Genomic DNA, 26,694 nt, shown 5'->3' with positions numbered 1-26,694 from the left:
TAAGGAAATCCGACATATGAAAATTCACGTCTGTACCTATTAAGAAACTGTTCAATCTATTAAGAAATAACGACAAAGTTTCTTAAATAACAAAAAACTCATACTACCTTTCAGAAAACATTTATTGTATAAGTGGCAAGATACACATCTATTCTAGAATTCCCCAGTATGGATTTTTTTTTTTAAAACCAGAAATGCATCTTAAACTGTTCAAAGATAGTAAAGATTAATCAAGGTAATGTGTTTATTACTTCTGAAATTGGCTGTTTTAAAATCTTTATGCCAAGGAAAAATTGTGTTCCTAAAAATGTGTGATTAGAGAGATGTTTTTATCACAAAAATTCATTAATAGCTACTCACAGAGAGCTAATGCTGATTTTCTTTTTGTCGTTTTAGAAGTCGAACTGAACCAGTGATGGGAACTTCAAAAGCAGTATGTAAAAACACAATCTCACACTTTTTCTACACATTGCTTTTACCTTTATAATGTAGCAGTGAAGTAAATCATTTTAGAACTTAATATCCAACTGATCATAGTACATATTGTAAATAAAATGTATTTGATTACAGCTCAGTTGAATATGGATATATGTGGCATAACTTGCACACTTTATTTTGTAGAAATGGGTAGTTTGTGCCCAAAAAACACTGTTTCATATTAAATATGATAGCATTCTTCCTGTATGACGCTGTGTTGTACAGTTAATGTATGATCTTTTTTTAGATCATGTAGGTTTTACACTAATGAACATGGTAACATGTTCTACATCTGTCTGTCTATAGTTAGTATTTTGTATGTATGTACAGGCTGTTGTGTGCTTTTTGTTTCTTGCAATAAAAAATGTTTGGAGTGTATATTTTGCCATTTTCACGTTGTATCACTTAGTTTTTCTTTTTTTGGTTTTTGGTTTTTTTTGGTTTTTGGTTTTTTTTCTGCCTGATTGATGGCTTTGAAAAATGCATTAGCAACATCCAAAGCATATATTTAAGGTTTGATTCTTTCTCCAGTTTCAGACACGTCATAGAAAAGAGCTTTCCAGAGACCATTGATGCAGCTTTTATTATTTACTTTTGCTTTATTTGGCAATTTTGAGCTCCTATTCTTTGTTTATATCTGTACTGTAAAGTGAAACCTGGAATTGGGCCCCCTACAAGTATATCAGTGTCTCGTCGATGATTTTGATGATTTTATACAATTGAGTACACCGTTCTCAAGTTTTAACAGAGGTCTTCTACTTCTCTAGTCTGCTCAGTTGTCCAAATTAAAATATTTCCTGTTTCTCATAAGATATTAAAATGCTGCATTAATTGTAAGCCAGCTGAAAGCTGTAGCTTATCAAAGGTAACTCCCCTTAACCAGGGTAACATCTTAACCTTAAGTATGACACCATTTTGACTTCGAGCTTTTAAGTGAAAGGTAGCAGCATTCCTAAGTTGTGGGGTGAAACATCCATTTCAGAACAGAGATCTGTAGTAATTGGGTTCTGTAAACTTGATGGTGCTCTAAACATTTGACTGCTCAGGCTTGATTTGTACACAATACAAGATGTCTGAAATCTTCACGTAGAATTTAAGGGTATTGCTTGCTGTTTCAACTTTATCCTTTTAAAATGCTACTGATCTTTTAATTGTGTATCAGGCATTTCACTAACCTTGGATCATTGGATCTTAAACATGATAACATAGAATATCTGAACTTTGGACTTGTTCTCTATAAAGTATATGGCCTTTAGTTCTCATGGAACTAAATATAGTGATTCAAAAATCACAACTCTTAGTGTTTTGGGGTTTTTTTTCCCCTCTTTGGGGTATATGGGTTTTTTTGGGGGGTTTAAAGCGTAATGCTGTAAAGACTGTCCACAGTTTCTGTTTTGCTGGTGATTGGTTTAAAACTGATTTTTATGTATCCAAATGCTAGCACAAATCAGATTGACTATACTGGTGACTGTAGTAGTTGTAACACATTTTGTATAAAGTACATTTTATATAGTATTTAAACTAATTCAGATGAAGTTTTATTTCTTGAAAACAATTATTTCCTTTTTGTTTATTAGCATGTGTATGAACACAGATCACATGTTCATAAATAAAGTTAACGTTCTTTTAGCCTTGTGTGTTCCCTGGCATGTCTGTATTACACTTACAAGAAGCAGTTTATTTTATGCTTATTTAGGTTTCTCTTTTCTTTCTTCTTTTTTTAAAAAATAACTTTAAAACTGACTTTGATTTTTAGGTAGAATAATTTTAAATGGAGATATTAAGTAACTTAATATCCCCATCATTTATTTGCTTGGGGTACACTTGCTGACATTTAAGATTTGAGAGAATATATTCATAAAGTGTAATTAGTGCCCATCTTAGGAGACTTACGTGCATTGTGCAAATTCACAAAAGCCAATTAAGACAGAATCACTAAAGCAGATTTTTAAATTCTAATTAGTAAATGTATGTACACTTTTGATAATTTAAGCCAGCTCTAATCAAGGATGACTGTTTCTATCTATATTCCACAACTTTTGTTTGTAGTCATCCTTCTATGTTGGTACTCCAAAGCTGCGGGTTCTTCCTGCTTACATTTTGTAAGATCCTTTAATTTCAAGCAAATATAGTTGGCATAAAAGATTTCAGATTCTTGCTTCCAGATGCAAGACCACAAATTAGATGTGAGAATGTGGGTTAATTTTGATGTCTATAGTGTGCATTAATCAGTGTTTTTGGAGACTGTTTTTTTTAAGTAGGGTTTTTTTTTAAATCTGAAAGTTACTGTATTTATTGATGTTTAGTACGTATAAATTCCTAGTTTCTAAAGCATTTCTTGTCAGCATTTTACACTTATTTCTTAGTACCTTGCTATATGTAGAAAACAATTGGATGCCTTTCTAAATTTGTGGTAAATTTGACTTGTGAATTATAAGGTATTAAAGTGTTATAGGGATTATTTGGTGGAAAAAAGTGATTTAGATGCTGTTGAATATCTGAAACCACTTTTAACCAGATAAATATATACTAATAATAACAAGTTGGCAGAAATCTAAAAGAAACGATAGGAAAGCCCAGCATAATAACAAAAAGACAGCTATATCTTAGGAGTGGGAAGAACAAAAAAATGTTAGTTTTTTAGTTCCAACAATAAAAAAGAGTGATATAACTGATTGCTTTCTTTCTAAGGAAATGATCAGTATGCATATTCTAGACAGTAATAGGCTATTTTTAAAGGCTATTAATTTCATGGATTGACAGCAGTTTGTTCAGTCCTTGTTTCTTAAAATTCAGGTAATTCCTGGTTGATATATCAATAAAATATTACCCTCTTCAAAATAGATTGAATAGGTCGGAATTTGTTCTGGATAAAAATAGTCTATTTATGTGTTCTTTCAATTTTTCTTTTTTAAATTTACCTCCTGAGATACTCGTTCTTTAAGGAAAGAACACTTCAAAGCTGCACGAGAGTGAGAACCCACTGGTGGGTTATATGGCTAGGAATGTATGTGGGATTAGTGCATTATGGACTCTGTAGTCCCTCGAAGTGGAGCTAAGAACCTTTTGTTTAAATAAACATCCCAGTAATAATATCCATCAAACTAACATTTAAAACTCTTAAGATATTTATAAGATGTATTTTAAATTTAGCCAACATCAGTTTTGTTTCCATTTATTGAATTACTGCTGTGGTGGGCATTGGGCTAAGAACTTCATATCGAAACTGATTACATTTCTGTTTGGGGCTCTAAGTCATGCTGCTTTTATTTTAATACTTAGTTCTCTGGAATACCTGAAAAATACATGATGAAGACTCACTTTTTTTTCTTTGATGCAGACAACTTGTTACATTCTCTCCATTTTAAAGAAGAGTTCTGACCAATAATGCATGAGAAATGTATAACATGTCGAATAAGCTGCCCACTTACTGCATAGGAAGCTAATAATGTTTTCATTTTGGTACACTTGTAGGGAAATCAGATCTTTAGAGTTAGAGGCTGAAGGTGTGTGCATACACACATACATAAACATTTTTTTTAAACTGATATTAACATATTCAGGGGAACAATAAGAAGTTTTAAATGTCACATTTGAAAAAAAATGTTTTTTAAAGCCCTTTTATATCCATGTTTAATACTTGCTCTGTTTGATTAAATTAACTTTCTTTTCTCTGCATATTAAAGTCCATTCTGTAACTGCTCTGTTTGCCCTGCCCCGGGGTACCTTTTGTTTCCCTTTATTTGGCTTAACATCTTTGCCCTGATAAAGCTGTGGTTTCTTTGGCAAGATTAGCTATTGTTACTCTTTGTATGGGAGAATAAATGAACTTATTCAGACTGAGCAGTACATACTCAAAGAAGAAAAAGTAGCAATTATCTGGAACCTGTTTTATTAAAGCAATTATCTGAGCCTTTAAAGAGCTGCTTGTTTTTACAGTGTTATGTAATGGCATTATGGGAAAGTTCGAAAGATTTCTTATTCTCTCTTCTAGTGTACATTGTCTTGAGCATTATCAAATTTAGAGACCATTGATAGACATGGGACTCTTTCTTAGTATTAAACCACCACTCTGAACAGGTTTCCTATGTGATATAGTGTTCTTTACCCTGTTTTCTCATTGTAATTGAGTCCCTATCAACGGTTAGCCTTTATTTACTGTATGTGGGATGTGTGGAGAAGGATAAGTGGGGTGAGTTACATTTCAGCTTTAAAACAAGATAACATTCTTTAGAAAACGTCTAAGAAAAATGCCCAGTATTTGAACATTAAGTGGCAGTAGGGACTAAATGATCACTTTCAGATGTTTTCAGTGTGGAACTTGAATGTGTGTTTAATTTTTTGTGAACAGATTGATGACTCTTCTGCATCTATTTCTCTGGCCCAGCTTACGAAGGTATATATATATATATTCTTGAAAATATAAATCTTTTTCTAACATCGTATTTTTTTTGTTGTTGTTTAATGTGGAACAGTGTTTTAAGAGGGTTGGGGGAGGAGATATTTTGCAGACACATTGTACGTACTATTACTATCCTGTAAAGAGTAGTTGCTGTTTTGAGAAGATAGGGGGAGTATTTTGAAATCAGCTTCACCATAATGTTGGAGTATTGTTCATCTTCAAGACAGAAGAAACACATGAAGCTACACTTACTCGCTTTTTTCCCCTCATACATTTTGTTTAATTATACATTGGAAACTAGCAAATTTCTGGAGGAATTCCCTGGTTTTGGCTGTAAATTATGTGGACTTTACGCAGCCAAAATAGAAGCTTTCCTTTACACGGACGATTGCGTGGTTATTTCTTGAATATTTGAATTGATCCCTTGAAGGTCAACATTTTAAATGTGATACAATTGTTTCTTTATGCTATAGACTTGTAGTCTGTCTGCATTAGAAAAAGTTTTAAACAACCTAATTTGTTTGAACACAGACTACATGAATTGTGTAAATGTATAAAGTTGTTTGCAGGAATATACCAATGTGTATGTTTGGCAGAGGGGAAAATTGTTACCTCCTGAAATCATTGTATATGCCATGTTTTGCGATAAGATTGCTTGCAATTTTCTGCTCAACAATGTGTACCTTTTGTTTGGGAAAGCACTAGTGATGGATTAATTTTTAAAACAATAGACTTAGTTTGCAAATTGTGCCTTTAGGGGAAAAAAGGCAAATATTACAGATCAGGCAGATTTTTGAGGGCCAAGAAGGAAGTTTTCCAGTTTTCCGAAAATCATTTTTTCCCTATCAGAAATGTAAAACCAAATTTATCAACCGAGGTTAATGAGTTAGATGAGTTTTCCATTAGTGCTGTCCCTATCTTGTCTTTGGCTTTGTTATAGGTTTTGTCCTTATCCCCTAGAATGTATCTCCCAAAATGTCCTAGTAACAAATACAGCTTTTTAAGTTCCTGTTGTGGGAAAAGTAAACATTAAAGTTGATGATTCTAAAACATGAAGTGGGCTAAAACCAATCTATAATTTTTTAATGCAAAGTGGTTTAGCATAGAGTTAACATCTTTAGCAATTTATAGTTCACTGTTTTAATTCATGTGTACTGTAAGGACCATATTTGAGTTTTGGTCTATTCCTACCATTGTTTCTTTGTGGGAAGCAGTTGCGGAGTTTTGGAGGTTTGGGGGATTTTTTTTTTTTTTTTAAACTATCTGTAAGTTACTGTTTGGGTTCAAACAAATTAGTTGTTCAACATCTGTAATCCAGTTTTCTGTAAATGTTGCTGTTGTTCTAAGCTCTGTTAATGTTAAGCATTCTTTGTATATAAAATTACAATAAAGTGTTAAAACTGGTTGCTTGTTTTGTGGATGAATGTAAAGCTAAAACCTAATGAATGGCTGATATGAGTGCTAGATGCTTGAAGATTCAAGTTATTAGGACTCACTCCCTTAGACCCTGCTTATATCTAGACTATTGTATGTAATACCTTAAAGTTCATAAATCTTTGGAGAGTTGGATTTAAAATTTGAATGCTCAATGCATGTGCTTTGCACTTAGTTTGAAATTTGACACCACGACCTAAAGAGCCTTCTGACTTGTAGTATCTGCTGCATAATATGTTCAATTGTTCTACCCCCAACCCTACCTCCAAGTTATATGCTTGACATTTGATGCTTAATGCTGTGACACTTGAACTATTTTTAAGACTTAAAAACATCAAGTGTTTCTCTCCTAGCTTAATCTCAGTTTTTAACTCTTAGAAGAGTAGTATGCAAATCTTAAATGTAAGGTACAAACAGGGTCTAAGGTTTGAGTGCCCCCAGAAAGACTTTCTTCAGCACCATAGACACCCAAACATCATGTAATGACCTAATGAACTCCCAGTGCGTCTTCTAGGTTATACTTGTAAATAACTGTTTTTATGCAAGATTAGATACTGCTCTTTACAGGATGAGTGGTGTTGTCTTTGGCTGTGTGGTCTTAAATGTGTTTCTAATGTGTGTGTCAAATAATTACCTGTTAAACAGACTGCCAATCTGGCTGAAGCCAATGCTTCTGAAGAAGATAAAATTAAAGCAATGATGTCGCAATCTGGCCATGAATACGACCCAGTCAAGTAAGTTCATAAATACTTTATACTAATAGGTACTTTGGGGTGGGGTCTCCCCCCCATATCAAAAGCATTTTTTTCAAGTCTTTGTGTACATGTAATTTTTTTTTCCCCTTTCAGTTACATGAAGAAACCTCTAGGTCCACCACCTCCATCTTATACTTGTTTCCGTTGTGGTAAACCTGGCCATTATATTAAGAATTGCCCAACAAATGGGGTAAGTTCAAAGTAGAAGCTATGATACACCTTATTTTTCTTAAAATCTTTTCTTAGCTATATTATTTTTCTTGGTAAATACTGCCTTCTCTATTACAACGGCAAATGAGCATAGCTTTTAGAGCCAAACTGCCAGGCTTCAAATCTTGACACTGCCACTGAGTGAGCAAGTTACTTGATTTCTCCAAGCCTGTTATTTCTTCTCGGTGAAATGGAGGTAATAATAGTACTTACCTCACATGGCTGTTGTGAGGATTAAATGAGATCATATATGATAGCACTGCGTGTTAGCTAATATTAAATAAAGGTAACTGCTTTTTCTCTTCCTCCTCTCTCCTTTCCCATACATATAGGATAAGAACTTTGAATCTGGTCCTAGGATTAAAAAGAGCACTGGAATTCCCAGAAGTTTTATGATGGAGGTGAAAGATCCTAACATGAAAGGTGCAATGCTTACCAACACTGGAAAATATGCAATACCAACTATAGATGCGTAAGTATTCAAATTAGGTATGATCTATGGAGACTACAGTCAGTCCAGGTGATAGTGTTTTATTTAATCTTGGGCTTGTGAGTTGGCTACTTGGATTCCTTATGAACGTTGTATACCAAGACTTAGTCTCCACATGTTGCATTTCTGTGTTAAGAATGAGAGGCTGCAGTCTGCTCCATTTAAAGCAAATTTAAAATGGATTTGGGGTTTTTTTGCTGCCAGTGAGTGCCACTTCCCTTGTGATCTTCTAATTTTTCTTTTTCTGTCATTCCCTGCTTTCTTCCTCATTCACATACATACTCCCACATAGTCTTATATGCTGTTTGCATCCTTTAAAAGAACAAGACAAGTATCTTAAACTTTCTGAGAAGCAGGACGGTTAAGAATAAAAGTTCTGCAAGATATCAAGGCAAATTTAAGTGCCAAGATTAAAGGAAATGCTGAGGTATCTTGAATAAGTTTGGATATACTGTGTGAGTCTTAAGATTCTGAAGTGTGGTTTATTTTATAAACCATTAGTTCAGATCAGCTATAGCTCTATAAGCTATACCTTAATGCTTATTTTTAATGTGTTTTCAGATTTTATTTTATGAGCCAATTTTTAATGAAATGAATAGACAGTAAACCTAGAGGCATAGTTCAACTAGGTAACTTTCCATTTTATATGCTGTTATTAATACATTTAATTACCTTTTTGATTACCATCAACAGTTGTAAAGTCTCACAATATAAAACACAATATTAAGTGTTCTTTGGAATATGGTTCGCTAACTTAATCGTGCATAAGAATCTCTTACAAAAGTATGTTAAATAACCTAGGTACCCTGCCCCGCCCCCAGGGATTATATGATGAGACTCTGAGTCTGCATTTTTTAACAAGTCCTCGAGATTATGAGTTTAGGGGATCCTTAGGGCATACCTTGAGAAACATCAATTTAGAGAGTAGATGTCCATGTTCTTAGTGACAAAATGTATATTAAGAACAGTTCTCCTCAGCTTCATGCTATATTGTCAGATGTGGTGAGCAGGTAAGGATGATGAAAATGGCTATGCTTACAGAATGATACTGAAAAAAGATTGTGTTTTTGAGTAGGTAAATACATTGTTTTTGAGTAAATACATTGTTGTAGTTCACAGATAAGAATTAATGTTTTCCTAAACTCCCAGCCCTACTCACTTTCTCAACTTCACTCCCATCTATTTTTTATCAGTCTACCATCCTGTGTTTTTGTGGTTCATCTTAGAGCAATTTGTTGTTACGCTGTTTCTAATTCAGACATTTCATACATGATTCCAAACAGCTTTAGGTTGAAATTGATGACTTTTACAGACACAATTTAAGAGCAGACGGCTACATATTAATATAATATGTAGATATTAAAGTATTTAAATAGAAATTTGTGTTGGAAAAATTAACATCACCTGTGAACCCCTACTAATAATTAACTTCATTGCTTTTGAATACTGAAATACAGAAGCCCATTTGTGCCAAACACACAGCAAATACTGGGGAAAATGGGAACCCAAATATTTTAAATGAAACTTTCACCTTCTCCACTAACACCACTGATAAGCAACTTAGACTCTTCTTCTGTTTCTTTTTCTATCCTCTCTTCTCCTCTTTTTTTTTTTTTTCTTTTCTCTCTTTTGGGCAGTGGGAGACTCCTCTTTCACAAATTGGGAACAATGGGGCATAAGCAAATTGATACATATTTCTGGAATCGTGGTGATGTCTATGGAGCAACTGCAACACAAATAACACACCTAAGGTACCCTGCTCTGTGCAGATGAGATTCTTTCATTTTAGCATTTGAGATGAACACACTCTGTTCCTGAATGAAACAGAAAGGATTTCTCTAGGAATTCCTGTGTTTTACAAATGTGCCTGATTACAAAGATGAGGGTGTTGGAAGCACTGGTGATAAGTCTGAGAATAGAATATTTTGGTTTTTTATTTTTAATATATTTAATACCCAACATTTCTGCAAAGTACATTTCTACGAAAAATGGACCTCCAAATATCTAATGAGGTGTTCCTTTAAATTTTTTACACATATTTTTAATATCTAAGTCATGAATATTTCTTAATTGACTATAAATAGATTAATCTCTCTTAAAATGTTAAGTATAGTAGACCACTGTTTTGAAGTCTAATTCTGGCTATTAATTACTGGTGTGATTAGTGACATATTTCCCTTGAATTATCCCCCTTAATTGTGTAATGTCAGTTCCAATTTTAGTTTCCCATATTGTGGTATTCACATTAGTACCTTCACAGGTTCTGGGGACTGTTAGACTATGGAGGAAGAAAAAACAATTTTTTCCCCCAAGAAACATGGTAGTACAGAAAATAGTGATTAGGGTGTTGTCATAGCTTAAGCTCAAATCCCGTCTCTGCCACCCATATAAATAAAACTTTGTGGCACTGATTGTGTCGCTTTACTTCTCTGGCTCTCAGTTCTTAAGAGTTACAGATTCGAAGATCCTTTTAGCCACTTTCATAGCATTTTTTTTCTTTTTTGTTATACTTGTTTAGGATTTTGTTTTATATCTTTTTGTTCAGGGGGGGATGTTCATAACTGCTCCCTTATTTTGGGAGGTACACACTTATATAAACTGATTTGACATTGTACTGAATTATAAGTATCCATTATGGTATAGTAGAATATATAAATTTTTTTGGAAATACTTTGCCTTAACAATGTTAAAACACTAAAACTTTCTTTTACAGAGAAGCATATGCAATTGGGAAAAAAGAAAAACCACCTTTTTTACCAGAGGAACCATCATCATCTTCAGAAGAAGATGATCCTATCCCAGATGAATTGTTGTGTCTCATCTGCAAAGATATTATGACTGATGCTGTTGTCATTCCATGCTGTGGAAATAGTTATTGTGATGAATGTAAGAAATGTTGAATCTTTGACAATACATAATTTAGAGTATGTGTATTTCCTTGGAAAGGCTGTTAGCAATATTGTATATTTTAATAATATGAATTATTGATAAATTAATCAATGAGCATTTAATAACTTTTTGTTGCTACTTTTTTTAAAAAAAAACAACCACCTCCTTGTCCTTTTAAATATTAGAATTGACCACGTTCTTTACCTTCATCAAGGTGACTTTACTGAGGTTTTATAAAATGTAGGATTTTTATTTCCTCTGTGTTTTAAATGGTATACAGAAATTTAAAAGCCTTTTGGGCTTTAGATATTCCAGAAGTACTTTTAAATGATATCTAAGTCCCTTTCTAGGAATGTGAAAAATAGCTTATTCTAAAATTCTTAAGTGTGATTGAGAACTACTCTGTAAAGATATTACCCAACATTTGCCGGGGGGTTACTTGTGAATCATTTATATTCTATTAGCACTTGATTTTTTTTCTGCCACTTATCTTAAGTTTGTCCCTTCTTACGTCATCTGAAAATTTCATTGCTCAGTCCTGCTCTGGTCTTCATCATTTCTAAAGATGGTTTGGGGGGACTTCCCTGGCAGTCCAGTGGTTAGGATTCCACACTTCTACTGCAGGGGACGCAGGTTTGATCCCTGGTCTCACGGCCACAAAATAAAGGTAGTTTTGGAATACAAATCTTTTTTATGGGGCCTCTTCAGTGAAGACCAAAGTCAAGAAGAGGTCACTTAAAAGTTGTTTCAGAGTGTGTCTTGAATTTAACAGACCACTTATGATTGGATTTTTTGCAACACTGAAGCATAGTCAGTGCATCTATAATTTAGTGTTGGTTCTTACCTGCTGTGCTATAGATGTCTCTGATTTCCTTGCCTGAACAATGCTTCTGTTATTTATAATGCCCTTTTCTAGTGATGCTTTTTTTCTTAGCACCACATACCTTGTGGGATCTTAGTTCCCCTACCAGGGATTGAACCCGGGCCCTCAGCAGTGAAAGTGCGGAGTCCTAACCACTGGACCACCAGGGAATTCCCAAGTGATGCTTTTTTAAAAGCCCTATATTAGCCATATAATGTTTTTGTCTCTTTGTAGACTATTTCTTTTCTTTTTTTTTTCCCTATAATATTCCGATTACTAGCTAAACAAAGAGAATAGTATTTGGGAAAGAGCATCTTTTCTCTCAGTTTAAATGTTTGTTTAGCTTATATCCATTACTTCTGTTTTTAAGATAGAGATTAGAGCAGAGGAGTGCTATCAGGCGAGAAATTTTACTTTTAAATTTCTTAATCTAAGAATAGAAATGGTTAGTGATGTGTGCTTAAAAAACAGTAATGTAACTGAACACATGTAAACTGTCTTTTTAATTCATTCAGTAAAAACTGGGTTCCTAACTATGCTTTTGTTAATATTTAAAATCTTATACATAGGTATAAGGACAGCTCTCTTGGAATCAGATGAACATACATGTCCAACATGTCATCAGAATGATGTCTCTCCTGATGCTTTAATTGCCAATAAGTTCTTACGACAGGTAGCTATATTTGTATCACTTTTTATGAAAAAATTTTAAAAATCTTTTAATTGATTTAACCGTACTTGAGTAAATACTACATTACATTTTTCTGCATTTTTATGATTGGTGTCTGTAGGCTGTTAATAACTTCAAAAATGAAACTGGTTATACGAAAAGACTAAGAAAACAGTTACCTCCACCCCCACCCCAACTACCACCTCCAAGACCACTCATTCAACGGAACCTACAACCTCTGATGAGGTCTCCAATATCAAGACAACAAGATCCTCTGATGATTCCAGTGACATCATCAACTCACCCGGCTCCATCCATATCTTCATTAACCTCTAATCAGTCTTCCTTGGCCCCTCCTGTGCCTGGAAATCCATCTTCTACCCCAGCCCCTGTACCTGATATAACTGCAACAGTCTCCATATCAGTCCACTCAGAAAAATCAGATGGACCTTTTCGGTAAGTCTATGTATTTCTCGCTGTTAGGAAACAAGTGAGATCAGTGATGTAGTTTTTTTTTATTGTATATTGCTTTAACAGTTGTTTTAGTGACCTTCAGTCTGTTGCATCCCACTGTGCTCAGTAAGGTGGATGACTTGTAAGAAATGACCTAGTCTTTGGGAATTCACTGGTAGTCCAGTGGTTAGGACTTGGCACTTGCACAGCTGGGGCCCAGGTTCGATCCCTGGTTGGGGAGCTAAGATCCCACAAGCCACACGATACAGCCAAATTTAAAAAAAAAAAAAAAAGAAAGAAATGGCTAAGTTTTACTGGAGGAACAGACAAATGAAGGAGATTCATTTGCAAATTATTAAGCATCCCAAGGTCAAAAACTATATACGTCGCCAGCAAGTCACATTAAATGTTGAATAATATCCCATGACAGTCAGCTCTGCAGTTCACAAGAGGGAGAGGTCACTTGTGGTCACCTCTTATGGTGTTATTAGAAAACAGTAGATTTGAGCAGAACTGAGAACAATTTGGATAAATAGAGAAAGAGGGGATGAAATACTGGTAGAAGTAGAGAGGTCAAGAAATGATTGTTTTGGAGCATAATTATGTAGGAGAGTAGTGAAAACTCATTTAAATCCTACCACTCCTGAAATGAAAGGGACCTTTATAGTCCAATGGCTCATAAAGACTTAAAAACTCAACCAGCTTTTAAAAAATAGATGCCAGGGGTTTGTTCCCAGAAACCAAATCTTTAGGAGTAGGACCTTTACAAGTATATTTAAGAAATCCCTGCAAAGTATTATACATAGGATGGATAAACAAGGTCCTGCTGTATAGCACAGGGAACTGTATATTCAATATCGTGTAATAAACCATAATGGAAATGAATGTGAAAAAGGATGTATATATATGTATAACTGAATCATTTTGCTGTACAGCAGAAATTAACAGAACATTATAAATCAGCTATACGTGAATAAAATAAAAATTTTTTTTAAATCCCACTTAACCTATTTCAGCCTTTTATTTGATTAATAGTGGGAATAAGGCCCAGAGAGTTCATTGACTTATCTAAGGTTACCCTTTGATTTAGTGGTAGAGGTGGAAGTAGAATTTACTCTTAATCCTTTATTTATTTATTTTGTCTCTCAAGTTTTTTTTTTTTTTTTAGCTTTACTAGTCTTAAAACTGAACCAATTTCTATCATATCTATCATAGATTATACTTCTTTTTTTTTTTGCGGTACGCGGGCCCCTCACCACCGCAGCCCCTCCCATTGCGAAGCACAGGCCCTGGGCGCACAAGCCCAGCGGCCATGGCCCACGGGCCCAGCCGCTCTGCGGCACACGGGATCCTCCCGGACCAGGGCACGAACCCGCGTCCCCTGCATCGGCAGGTGGACCCCCAACCACTGCGCCACCAGGGAAGCCCGATTGTACTTCTTAAGGAGGCTTCTTCATTTTACATTTCACTTACATATGAAGAACTCTTCAAAAGTCCAGTCCTCTCTCACTTTCCCCAGAAGTTTTCATCATCTTTGATGTAACTCATCTTAATGGAAGTGTGATGGATGAACAGTAACAAGATGTGACTTTTACTCTTTATTTTCCTTTGATAATTTTTACTCATTACATGCAGAAGTAAACTTTATAATCCTATTATCACAGATTATGTATTCCTGAAATAAGAATATTTGTGTAATGCAGACATTTCCTTCAGGTCTATTATTTTTCAAACTTTACAAGTATTATATATAGAGGCCTCTTAAATATGACTCACATCCTTGTAACATGGAATTTTTTTTCAAAAATATGGAAAATATTGCCTATTTTTTTCCAGTTTTATCGAGAAATAATTGACATACATCACTGTATAAGTTTAAGGCATACAGTACAGTGATTTGACTTACATATATTGTGAAATAATTATCACAGTAGGTTCAGCTAACATCCGTCTTCTCATGTGTAAATACAATAAAAAGGAAAAAAAATTTTTTTCTCTTGTGATGAGAACTCAGGATCTATGCTCTCTTAACAGCTTTCCTATATACCATACAGCTGTGTTAGCTATAGTCATCATGTTGTACATTACGTCTCAAGTACTTATTTATCTTATATAACTGGAAGTTTGTAACTTTAATCCTCCATTTCTGGTGACTTTTTAATGTATTGTAAATTATATTATTATCTAGGGATTCTGATAATAAAATACTGCCAGCTGCAGCACTTGCATCTGAACATTCAAAGGGAGCCTCTTCAATTGCAATTACTGCCCTTATGGAAGAGAAGGTAAGTTTCACTGGCTTTTAAATTTGGAGATTTATTATTATTACAGTAGAGTTTTTTGTTTTGTTTTTTTAACTATACCTTTTTGGTTTTTTCCTAAAGGGTTACCAGGTGCCTGTACTTGGAACCCCATCTTTGCTTGGACAGTCATTATTGCATGGACAATTGATCCCCACAACTGGTGAGTAAAATCATTTTGGTTTGAACTTTTTTCCTTAGAAAATAATTTTAACTTTATTTAACCTGTAATTTTATATTTACTTATTGGTTTTGTTTATTTTTGTTTCCAAGGTCCAGTAAGAATAAACACTGCTCGTCCAGGTGGTGGTCGACCAGGTTGGGAACAGTAAGTATATGTCTCAAATAATCTTCAGATGATTGCTTTCTAACCGGATGATGGAAATTACAATCTCAGCAGTGTGTGCTGAGTGTCTTTTACTGTGAACTCCTCTTTTATATGCCATGTTAACACAGTTTTTATGTAAAATGTCACAAATTCAAGACTATATGAAGAATTCTTCCTAAAAAATTAGTAATTCTTTTCTATAATAATAAGATGTAAACTCATGTAAATTCTTTTTACTTTTATGGCTTAACAAATGGTGATCTTGGCAGAATCTCAGTTAATGAACAGATAAGAATTACTTGAAAGAATATTTTAAATACTGAGTCAGTTATTATGCTGGTAGATTAAACTTTCCTCTTTAATTTGGATGTTTTTGATTTGAGTAAATAAACACATAATAAGATTAAAGTCTGTCAAACACAAAATTTCTCATTTTGACTAGCTATGTTAATGAAATTTTATTGCATATTAAAATCTGTAGGGTGTGGGAGACACTGCTTTGTGAATGATCCCTGGTGTTCTCCTTACTGCTGCAAGTAATAAATCCTTCCGTCTCCCAGAAGAAAAAACAAAAAATTTTTTAGGGTATGATTTTCTACCCTGGAGTACTAAGAACTTTGATCTTCTATAGGATGTTCTATGGCATTAAAAATCAGATTTATTTATTGTTTTTATATAATTATTTCTATTTATGTGACCTATATAAATGGGCTCATATATTTATGTAAACTGGCTTATATTCTAAAACTTTAATCTTTTTGTTTGAAAGATAAACCAAACTTCTTATAGAAAAAGTATGTTAGAAAAAGTATGTTAGTTGAGAGACTAGCAGAATATATCAGTAGAAAGAACACGGGATTTGGAGACAGACCTGGGTTTGAGTCCCATCTCCTGCATTTGCTAGCTATGTGACAAGGGTATGTGATTCTACTTCTCAGCCTCCATTGCCTCATCTGTAGAATTGGAATGGTGCTACTTACCTCACATGTCAAATGCCTCTGCATAGTGTCCAGCAGATAAAAGAGCTCTTTTCCTTTTCTATAACAATAAGTTCATAGAGAAACTTATAGAATGCTAATTAAAATACAATATTACATAAAATATATATTGAAGCTTAATTGTTTATAATATGTTAATCAGAAAGAATATTTCATTTTAAGTAAATATAACACTTGCTCATATCTCTGTCTGAAACAAGTTTAAGAATCAGGATCAGGGAGTAAGGAAAAGTTTTCAGAATAGTTAAAATAGGTATATTAAAGTCTACACACGAAAAGGTGTGTATAATACTCAAGCTATTTTATCCTTCTTTCCACACAGTTCCAACAAGCTTGGATATCTGGTTTCTCCACCACAGCAAATTAGAAGAGGGGAGAGAAGCTGCTACAGGTAGGCTTGCTAAAAATCTTGAAAAACAGTAATCTGATGACACACTGAAAAATATAACACAAATTAAAGCACAGTAGTGGTAGGGGGAGTGGGTTCATTTGGTTTATACTTTCCTCACTTATATCTTAAGTAGTTGCCCTTAAGAGGCCTATAAAAGAATAGATTACATTTAATATTTTATATATATATAAATTTATTTATTTTTGTCTGCGTTGGGTCTTCATTGCTGCACGCAGGCTTTTTCTAGCTGCGGCGAGCAGGGGCTACTCTTCGTTGCCATGCGCGGGCTTCTCATTGCTGTGGCTTCTCTTGTGGAGCACGGGCTCTAGGCACACGGGCATCAGTAGTTGTGGCACATGGGCTCAGTAGCTGTGGCACATGGGCTCTAGTGCGCAGGCTCAGTAGTTGTGGCGCACGGGCTTAGTTGCTCCACGGCATGTGGGATCTTCCTGGACCAGGGCTTGAATCCATGTCCCCTGCATTGGCAGGCGGATTCTTAACGAGTGCGCCACCAGAGAAGTCCCTACATTTAGTGTTTTAAATGGGTTTTTAAAATTTTTATTTATTTATTTATTTTTAAATGGTTTTTTAAGGCTACATCTTTACTACTCCTTCCCAAGGACTGCTTTCTCCCTGTCAGCACACAGCAGAATACTGGCTTACATTTACTCTGTTGAGTGTAGAGGGTGGTCAGTAAGGCCCAGACAAACTAAGGTGTCGATTTAATTTAAGATGGATGTTAACGAGCTCAGCTCCCAAATGTGAAGAAGACTTGGATTTATTTCTCCCCTAGACTCAGTTATCCCCATCTTCTACCATCTTCTCTTCCAAAAGTTTAGACAGAGATTGTTAGGGGCCCTTGCCCAGAAGATGCACAAGCAGTGTTAATCTAAGAAGTAAGCCATATAGTTCTTACTATCTAGGTCATACTTAGGGGATCTTCTAGTGCTCCAAAGAGAATTGCTAAGCTTATGAAAGATAACTACTGTTTTGTTGCTAGATCACATATTTAATAAGAAGATAACATTCACTAATCAGACTCTGAAAAGAGACCTGAAATCTAAATCCCAGCTGCTGCTATTGTATACCAGTTACCTATAATTTAAAGATCCTTTTAGCTTAACAGAAATAAGCCCACTTTTTTTGAAGAAGCCACTGTTTGTTTGATGAGGCAGAATTTAGAAACTTTGGCTAGCACCGTTAATTTTAATCTAACCCTTTGAGAGAAAAAGTGAGATTTTCAGTTGTTAATTACAAATGTTAAAACTAGTATTTATTCTACTTTGTTTTTAAATAAATTTGTTTGTTTGTTTTTGGCTGTGTTGGGTCTTTGTTGCTTGCACGCGGGCTTTCTCTAGTTGAGGCGAGCAGGGGCTACTCTTTTTTTTGGGGGGGGGGCTACTCTTCGTTGCAGTGCATGGGCTTCTTATCGCGGTGGCTTCTCTTGTTTGCGGAGCACGGGCTCTAGGCGCGCGGGCTTCAGTAGTTGTGGAATGCAGGCTCAGTAGTTGTGGTGCATGAGCTTAGTCGCTCCACAGCATGTGGTATCTTCCCAGACGAGTGATCAAACCCGTGTCCCCTGCACTGGCAGGTGGATTCTTAACCACCATGCCAGCAAGGAAGTCCCATGTTTATTCTACTTTGAAGGGTCTTATTTCCTCAAAAATATTATAGGAAGTGGGTTTTCTTCATTTAAACTTTTGGTCTTGGAAGGCATTTTGGGGAGAAATAGGTCACAGAGACATTAACCTGTCAGTTCCTTTAAATGACAGATTAGGAAGTAATGAGATCATTGTGGAGTGATATTTGGACTTCACAAAAGATAACTTTTATCAAAAGATAAAAGTATGGCATCTCCATATAAAGAAGACCTTGTAAACTTATCTCAATCCCTAACTGGCCTTAAATGTTGTTTTTAACATATAAATGATGTTACTTTTACATATAAACAATATCAGTGTCCCTGTGCTTATTTGAATAGTTGATTCTTTTCCTTGTTTGTGGATTGAAAAGATTATGAGTAGAAAAGAGAAGGTTACTTGTCTCAGATGCTTTAATATCTTGGAATTTATTTTTCCAGAAGTATAAACCGTGGACGACACCACAGCGAAAGATCACAGAGAACTCAAGGCCCATCACTACCAGCAAATCCAGTTTTTGTACCTGTCCCACCCCCTCCCTTGTATCCTCCTCCTCCCCACACGCTTCCTCTCCCTCCAGGTGTTCCTCCTCCACAGTTTTCTCCTCAGTTTCCTCCTGGCCAGCCACCACCTGCTGGGTATAGTGTTCCCCCTCCAGGGTTTCCTCCAGCTCCGGCCAATTTATCAACACCTTGGGTATCATCAGGAGTACAGACAGCTCATTCAAATACCATCCCAACAACACAAGCACCACCTTTGTCCAGGGAAGAATTCTATAGAGAGCAACGACGACTAAAAGAAGAGTAAGTGTTTGAATTTGAAATTACTCTACACTTTCATTTTCTGATGTAACGTTAAATAGGTATCTTTGGAAGCATTTTCCAGTGTTTCCAGTTAGTATAAGAAAAATCACCTAAAAATTAAACCAAGCCATACAAGCAGCTTCCTCAGGGATTCCTAGTTATTTATAGTTTTAAAGTGGAAAACTAATGACAATTTCATTCATTTCATTCATGATCTAATTACATTTGTCTTGTTAGTTTTCTTAAATGGTTTTTGTTAACTTTCGCTCTTTAACTTTATTTTACTAGGGAAAAGAAAAAGTCCAAGCTAGATGAGTTTACAAATGATTTTGCTAAGGAATTGATGGAATACAAAAAGATTCAAAAGGAGCGTAGGCGCTCATTTTCCAGGTTAGTGTTTTGCAAGCCTTCACAACAGAATTACAAATGGGACTTTGAATATCCAGGGATTAGCTATGGATATAAATAACATTGCAGTGATGGAATTTTTCTGATTCGGTCTAGGTTTATAAAAATGGAAATGTAGCTTATTTCCCAATATCTGTTTATTGAAATATCTCACTGTAAATTCTATTGTGTAGAACTAGCAGTTATGGGGATTAAATTGCCCTTGTCCCTTGAAGTTATTTATAGTGTGAAATAATTGGGAAATGTTTGTGGAAGGAAAAAAATAGTGGACTAGCCAAAGATTACATTTCTGAGGCCCCTTTTACCTAAGGCTACAGCTTTCTGCTGGAACATTAACCTGTGTGATTATGAACTAATAGTAGAATACAAGTTGCTTTATTGATAGAAAAACTGAATTATAAATATTCCCAGGAAGTTTGTTTAAAAGACTTATTTTTTATGCTTGAGATGTTCCTTTTAAAGCTAGACTATTGGCCAACGTAGGACAAAAAAAGTTACTCCTACTTAATAATCAGATAGGAAGTAATGTTTAAATTTAATTGGCATTTTATTTAATGCTAGGTCATATAACTCACGATACATTAATGCACTTCACTCTAATTGTTAAGATTTCACTCTTGTTTTATAACAAGTGATTGCTCCGATCTTTGTGTACTTTATTCCATTCCAGTAGAGGTCACTGTGCCTCTTTAATCATCTAAGATGAAATGATATAAATAAATAATGAACCATGAGGAGAACATACTGAAATCTGAGAGTCTGTGTTTTATTTTGTATATATTTCTCAACTATCAACTATTGTTTTATTTTTGCTTTTAGGTCCAAATCTCCCTATAGTGGTTCATCCTATTCAAGAAGTTCATATACTTATTCTAAATCAAGATCTGGTTCAACACGATCACGTTCTTATTCTCGATCATTTAGCCGCTCACATTCTCGTTCCTATTCACGATCACCTCCATACCCCAGAAGAGGCAGAGGAAAAAGTCGAAATTACCGTTCACGGTCTAGATCGCACGGGTATCATCGATCTAGGTCAAGGTCACCCCCATATAGACGGTATCATTCACGATCAAGATCTCCTCAAGCATTTAGGGGACAATCTCCTAATAAACGTAATGTACCTCAAGGAGAAACAGAACGTGAATATTTTAACAGGTACAGAGAAGTTCCACCACCTTATGACATGAAAGCTTATTACGGGAGGAGTGTTGACTTCAGAGACCCATTTGAAAAAGAACGTTATCGAGAATGGGAGAGAAAATATAGAGAGTGGTATGAAAAATATTATAAAGGCTATGCTGCTGGAGCACAGCCTAGACCTTCAGCAAATAGAGAGAACTTTTCTCCAGAGAGATTTTTACCACTTAATATCAGGAATTCTCCCTTCACAAGAGGCCGCAGAGAGGAGTACTCTGGTGGACAGAGTCATAGAAGTCGAAACATAGGTGGCAACTATCCAGAAAAGCTTTCATCAAGAGACAGTCACAATCAGAAGGATAATACAAAGTCAAAAGAGAAGGAGAGTGAAAATGTTTCAGGAGATGGTAAAGGAAATAAACATAAGAAACACAGAAAAAGAAGAAAGGGGGAAGAAAGTGAAGGCTTTCTAAACCCAGAGTTATTAGAAACTTCTAGGAAATCAAGAGAGCCAACAAGTGGTGAAGAAAATAAAACAGACTCATTGTTTGTTCTCCCAAGTAGAGATGATGCTACACCTGTTAGAGATGAACCAATGGATGCTGAATCCATTACTTTTAAATCAGTGTCTGAAAAAGACAAGAGAGAAAAAGATAAACCTAAAGCAAAAGGTGACAAGACCAAACGGAAAAATGATGGATCTGCTGTGTCCAAAAAAGAAACTGTTGCAAAACCTGCTAAAGGACCTCAAGAAAAACTAGATGGAGAGCGTGAAAAATCTCCTCGATCTGAACCTCCACTTAAAAAAGCCAAAGAGGAGACTCCAAAGACTGACAATGTGAAATCATCATCTTCCTCTCAAAAAGATGAAAAGATCATTGGTACCCCCAGAAAAGCTCACTCTAAGTCAGTAAAGGAACACCAGGAGACAAAACCAGTCAAAGAGGAAAAAGTGAAGAAGGACTACTCCAAAGACGTCAAGTCAGAGAAGCTAACTAGTAAGGAAGAAAAGACCAAGAAGCCTAATGATAAGAGTAAACCACTTGATAGCAAGGGAGAAAAAAGAAAAAGAAAAACTGAAGAGAAAGGTGGAGATAAAGATTTTGAGTCATCTTCAATGAAAATCTCTAAATTAGAAGTAACTGAAATAGTGAAACCATCACCAAAGCGCAAAATGGAACTTGATATTGAAAAGCTGGATAGGACGCCTGAAAAAGACAAAATTTCATCATCAACTGCTCCAGCCAAAAAAATCAAGCTTAACAGAGAAACTGGTAAAAAAATTGGAAGTACAGAAAATATATCTAATACAAAAGAACCCTCTGAAAAATTGGAGTCAACATCTGGCAAAGTTAAACAAGAAAAAATCAAAGGAAAGGTCAGGCGAAAAGTGACTGGAACTGAAGGATCCAGCTCAACACTCGTGGATTATACCAGGTATCTGATAATGGGTGGGTGGAAAAAGTGGAATATGATAATTAAGAATGTATTGATGTTGGGGGTTAGCTGGTTACCCTTGTCTTTGAAGAAAGGAATTGTTAAAAGATAAGTAGATTTTGGGGGTGAGCCACATTTGTTTTTATATAATCATACACTTAAATCTTTATATCTCAGCAAAATAAGTGGCTTTTGAAAGTTAAAAGGACATTTATCATGTTTAAGTTGGTCTTTTTATACTTATCAATGTTTAATAACTGTAAGTTCTTCATGAATTAAAAAATATTTTAATTCTTTTTAGTACCAGTTCGACTGGAGGCAGTCCTGTGCGGAAATCTGAAGAAAAAACAGATACAAAGCGAACTGTCATTAAAACAATGGAAGAATATAATAATGATAACACAGCTCCTGCTGAAGATGTTATTATTATGATTCAGGTTCCTCAATCCAAATGGGATAAAGATGACTTTGAATCTGAAGAAGAAGATGTTAAATCCACCACACAGCCTATATCAAGTGTAGGAAAACCTGCCAGTGTTATAAAAAATGTTGGCACTAAACCATCAAATGCAGTCAAATATACTGAAAAAGAAAATGAGTCGTCAGAGAAAATTCAGAAACTCACCAAGGAAGTGAGCCATGAAATTACACAGCATGAGGTCAAAAGTTCAAAAAACTCTGCATCTAGTGAAAAAGGGAAAACCAAAGATCGAGATCATTCAGTGTTGGAAAAGGAAAACCCAGAAAAGAGGAAGAACAGCACTCAGCCAGAGAAAGATAGTAATCTGGACCGTCTGAATGAGCAAGGAAATTTTAAAAGTCTGTCTCAATCTTCCAAAGAGACTAGAACTGCTGGCAAAGAAGATAAGCATGATTCCATTCGAGGTTCCTCAAATAAAGACTTCACTCCCAACAGAGACAAAAAAACTGATTATGACAACAGAGAGTATTCAAGTTCCAAACGTAGAGATGAAAGGAATGAATTAACAAGAAGAAAAGACTCTCCTTCTCGCAGTAAAGACTCTGCAGCTGGACAAAAAACTAAGCCAAGGGAGGAGAGAGATTTGCCTAAAAAAGGAACAGGAGATTCCAAAAAAAGTAACTCTAGTCCCTCAAGAGACAAAAAACCTCATGATCATAAATCCACTTATGATACTAAACGTTCAAGTGAAGAGACGAAATCTGTAGATAAAAATCCCTGTAAAGATCGTGAGAAACATGTGTTAGAGGCAAAGAACAATAAAGAGTCAAGTGGCAATAAATCACTGTATATACTTAACCCACCGGACCCACAGATTGAGAAGGAGCAAGTTACTGGGCAAATTGATAAGAACACCATCAAGCCTAAACCCCAGTTAAGTCATTCCTCTCGACTGTCCTCTGACTTAACTAGAGAAACTGATGAAGCTGCTTTTGAACCAGATTACAATGAAAGTGACAGTGAAAGCAATGTATCTGTAAAAGAGGAAGAAACTTCAGGGAAAATTTCTAAGGAACTGAAAGATAAAGTAATGGAGAAAGCAAAAGAGAGCCTGGACATGGCATCAGTCAGCCAGGTAGGTGTAACCAGGAGCCAGAGTCAAAGCAGCCCTAGTGTCAGTCCAAGTAGAAGTCATAGCCCTTCTGGAAGCCAAACCCGAAGCCACAGTAGCAGTGCTAGCTCTGCAGAAAGTCAGGACAGCAAGAAGAAGAAGAAAAAGAAAGAAAAGAAAAAGCACAAGAAACATAAAAAACATAAGAAGCATAAGAAACATGCAGGCACTGAAGTAGAATTGGAAAAAAGCCAAAAACACAAACATAAGAAAAAGAAGTCAAAGAAGAGCAAAGATAAAGAAAAGGAGAAGGAGAAGGATGACCAAAAAGTGAAATCTGTCACTGTGTAAAAGGGCAGATTTTAAAAATTGACTTAATTACTAAGTCATCTGTATTAAATTTTGTTATAATGTAAAGAGATTCAAGCCTTGTAAATAATGATATGGAAGACCCTGTGCTGCACTTAAAATATTGCTGCTTGATTATTTGATTTTTACATCAGAGCTTTATAACACGAACTTTTGTACAGAATTGTGAGTTGTGACCATGTAACATGAGAGGTTTTGCTAGGGCCTATTATTTTTAACCACCATAATTAGTTGGGGTGGAGTTTACTGTACTGTGAAATTTTCACATTGAATTTTTTTAATTGCCTGGCAAAAGCTGATATCAGTTCTAAAATATCAGCAGAATGATTTGCTGAATTCATTACAACTCCGTTATGTCACTTTTTGATTACAATAAAAGTTTTCAGTAAACTTTTCAGATGTTGAATATCTGCCTTATTTGAAGGAAAGTGTGTCATGTCTCTTCCCCCTTCCATTTTCATATTTAAAATATCCTTTGAGGCTTTAGTATAAGCTGAACTGTATATGTAAAATTCTGAAGTAAACATGGAAAATGTACTTTATTAGTGGGCTGGTAATAGGTAGCCAGAAATAAGAAATCATGGTTAATTGGAGATCTGGTTGAATAAATCTGGAAGGGTCTTAAATATAGTAATTAGAAGTTTGGACATGAATTTTAGAGATGAGGAATTTTGATTTGTTTATGGTTATGTATTTTTCTTGAAACCCTGATAAATGAGTATTAAATTCCTTGATAAAGTGCTAAGTAACACAACAGTCTGTGGCCTACCCAATCTGTCCAGGTGACAGAAGCAAGCAGCAATAGGAGGCAAGAAGCACTAGGTAAGGCTACAATGGATTTCCTTAATGGCTCTGGTTTAGGAAGTTTATTGTAAGCAATAAAAAGCTATTGAAAGGATGTCGGGAAGTAGGATAAGAATGGTACATTAGAAGCATAGCTGTATAAATGCAGATTAAGAAGACAATGGCTAAAAGCAGGAAAAGACCAGTTCTAGTGTGAGGTAGTGGTCCTAAAGTACTTTGGCAGGGGGCATTGGACTATGGTAGTAGAAGAGGAAAGGGTTTACATTAGCAGCAACTTTTATTAACTTCCTGTCTTGCCTTGATTCATTATTTCCAGAGCGTACAGTACAATATTTACAGTATTGTATACCATTGTTGGTACTCGGTTTTAGATGGTATACAAACATACTTAAATGTGTGTAATGCAGCATTTAATATTTAAGGAAAAAGTGATTTAAAGAAAAATTGTAAGGGTGATAGTAAGAATGCTATTAGCCTTATGAAAGCCATTCAGGACTGAGTTAAGTTTGGGAAATGTTAAGTTTGGGAAATGCTGGGAAAAGTTTGGGAAATGTTAAGTTTGGGAAATGCTGCCTTTAAATGAAACCGACTTGACTTTCTGAAGTCACATTTTTTTATTCCTAGACATCTCCATCACTGGGGATGGGATGCCTGTTCTACCCACTGCCAACCTCACCCCACCCTACCCACAACACATACCACTTGTATTTTCAGATACTCCAGCAAGACTACACTTTTTTAAAATTATTTGTTTATTTTTTGGCTGAGATGGGTCTTTGTTGCTGCACGTGGGCTTTCTCTAGTTAACGGCAAGTGGGGCCCACTCTTTGTTGTGGTGCACAGGCTTTTCATTGCGGTGGCTTCTCTTGATCACAGGCTCTAGGTGCGTGGGCTTAGTTGCTCCGCAGCATGTGGGATCTTCCTGGACCAGGGCTCAAACCCGTGTCCCCTGCCTTGGCAGGTGGATTCTTAACCACTGCGCCACCAGGGAAGCCCAAGACTACACTCTTAATACTTGACTAATCTCGACCCAAAATCTAAACTATATCTCGCACGTTCACCGAGGATTTTGGCATATAGAACTCACTTTTTATCATAAATTCTGTCATGTGAGGTCAGTTTCATTACCTAGGTGCATTGTTATTTCAAGCTCAACTCACCTTCACTTTAATTGCAGTCCACTCCTACGACAATTTTCCAGAGTTGTTAATCACCTGTCACCATTCCCATCTTAAATTAAAACTCCATTATGTCATCTGCAACTTGGTTTTTCAGCTCCATTCTCTATTGGCCTGAGGTTTCAACTCATCCCGTAGTTATTCTTTTGTTGTCCTTCCTTCTATAGTTGCCTATATCCCATCATTTCAGCCACATGCCAACACTCCCCAAACCTGCTCCCCCTTGTCCATCTTGCTGTATCTGAACAGATTAAACCCCAAATCTAGATACAGGTGCTGCATGCTGCTTAACAAAATTAAAAGGCTTGAAAGAAAATTTAAGAAATAAGTGTCGGGTACTGTACTAGGTGCAGTACTTGATCCTTAAAAATCCTGATGGCTCATGTTGTCTAATGCTGGTTTGAGCACGCAACTCCACTGCCTCTGAAGGTTCAGTCCAGCCTTGGGTACTCCAACTAGTGCCTAACTTGTCCACCTCACCCCTGCCATTTGGTGTTGGACATGTGAAACCTCTCCCAAAAGACAAGGTTATATCTGAACTCAATTGGCTGTTTCACCTGGCTGGAATTTCCTTCCTCCTCTGCCTGTCTTCACAAGTTCCTACCCATTGTTTGAGAGTTAGCTTGATTGTTTTGAGTTCTCTCAGTGCTGTCTGCCGTCCTCAATATACATACTCAAGATGCAGTAGAATCACTGAATATGCTATAGTAACACCAAAGTGCTT

At 35.6% G+C, this 26,694-nt stretch overlaps 1 protein-coding gene across 2 annotated transcripts in view; it reads left to right on the top strand.

Annotated features, from left to right (window-relative positions):
* Positions 1-24,385, top strand: part of RBBP6 (RB binding protein 6, ubiquitin ligase) — a 32,190-nt gene extending 7,805 nt beyond the window's left edge. Inside the window, exons 3-18 of one of the 2 annotated variants that reach the window (XM_067706349.1) lie at positions 397-433; positions 4,829-4,873; positions 6,959-7,047; positions 7,162-7,258; positions 7,611-7,750; positions 10,482-10,654; positions 12,089-12,192; positions 12,311-12,645; positions 14,831-14,927; positions 15,027-15,105; positions 15,216-15,270; positions 16,591-16,659; positions 18,740-19,102; positions 19,391-19,492; positions 20,330-22,087; positions 22,389-24,385. In XM_067706349.1, coding sequence (XP_067562450.1) covers positions 397-433; positions 4,829-4,873; positions 6,959-7,047; positions 7,162-7,258; positions 7,611-7,750; positions 10,482-10,654; positions 12,089-12,192; positions 12,311-12,645; positions 14,831-14,927; positions 15,027-15,105; positions 15,216-15,270; positions 16,591-16,659; positions 18,740-19,102; positions 19,391-19,492; positions 20,330-22,087; positions 22,389-23,970 — 5,125 coding nt within the window. In that variant the 3' untranslated portion in view covers positions 23,971-24,385. The remainder of the gene's footprint in view (positions 1-396; positions 434-4,828; positions 4,874-6,958; positions 7,048-7,161; positions 7,259-7,610; positions 7,751-10,481; positions 10,655-12,088; positions 12,193-12,310; positions 12,646-14,830; positions 14,928-15,026; positions 15,106-15,215; positions 15,271-16,590; positions 16,660-18,739; positions 19,103-19,390; positions 19,493-20,329; positions 22,088-22,388) is intronic. The other variant, XM_067706350.1, reaches the window with a different exon arrangement.
* Positions 24,386-26,694: the final 2,309 nt, after the last annotated feature.

This window comes from Pseudorca crassidens, chromosome 15 (genome assembly GCF_039906515.1).
Source record: "Pseudorca crassidens isolate mPseCra1 chromosome 15, mPseCra1.hap1, whole genome shotgun sequence".
NCBI classification, from domain to species: domain Eukaryota; kingdom Metazoa; phylum Chordata; class Mammalia; order Artiodactyla; family Delphinidae; genus Pseudorca; species Pseudorca crassidens.
This window is presented reverse-complemented; position numbering and strand designations above follow the sequence as displayed.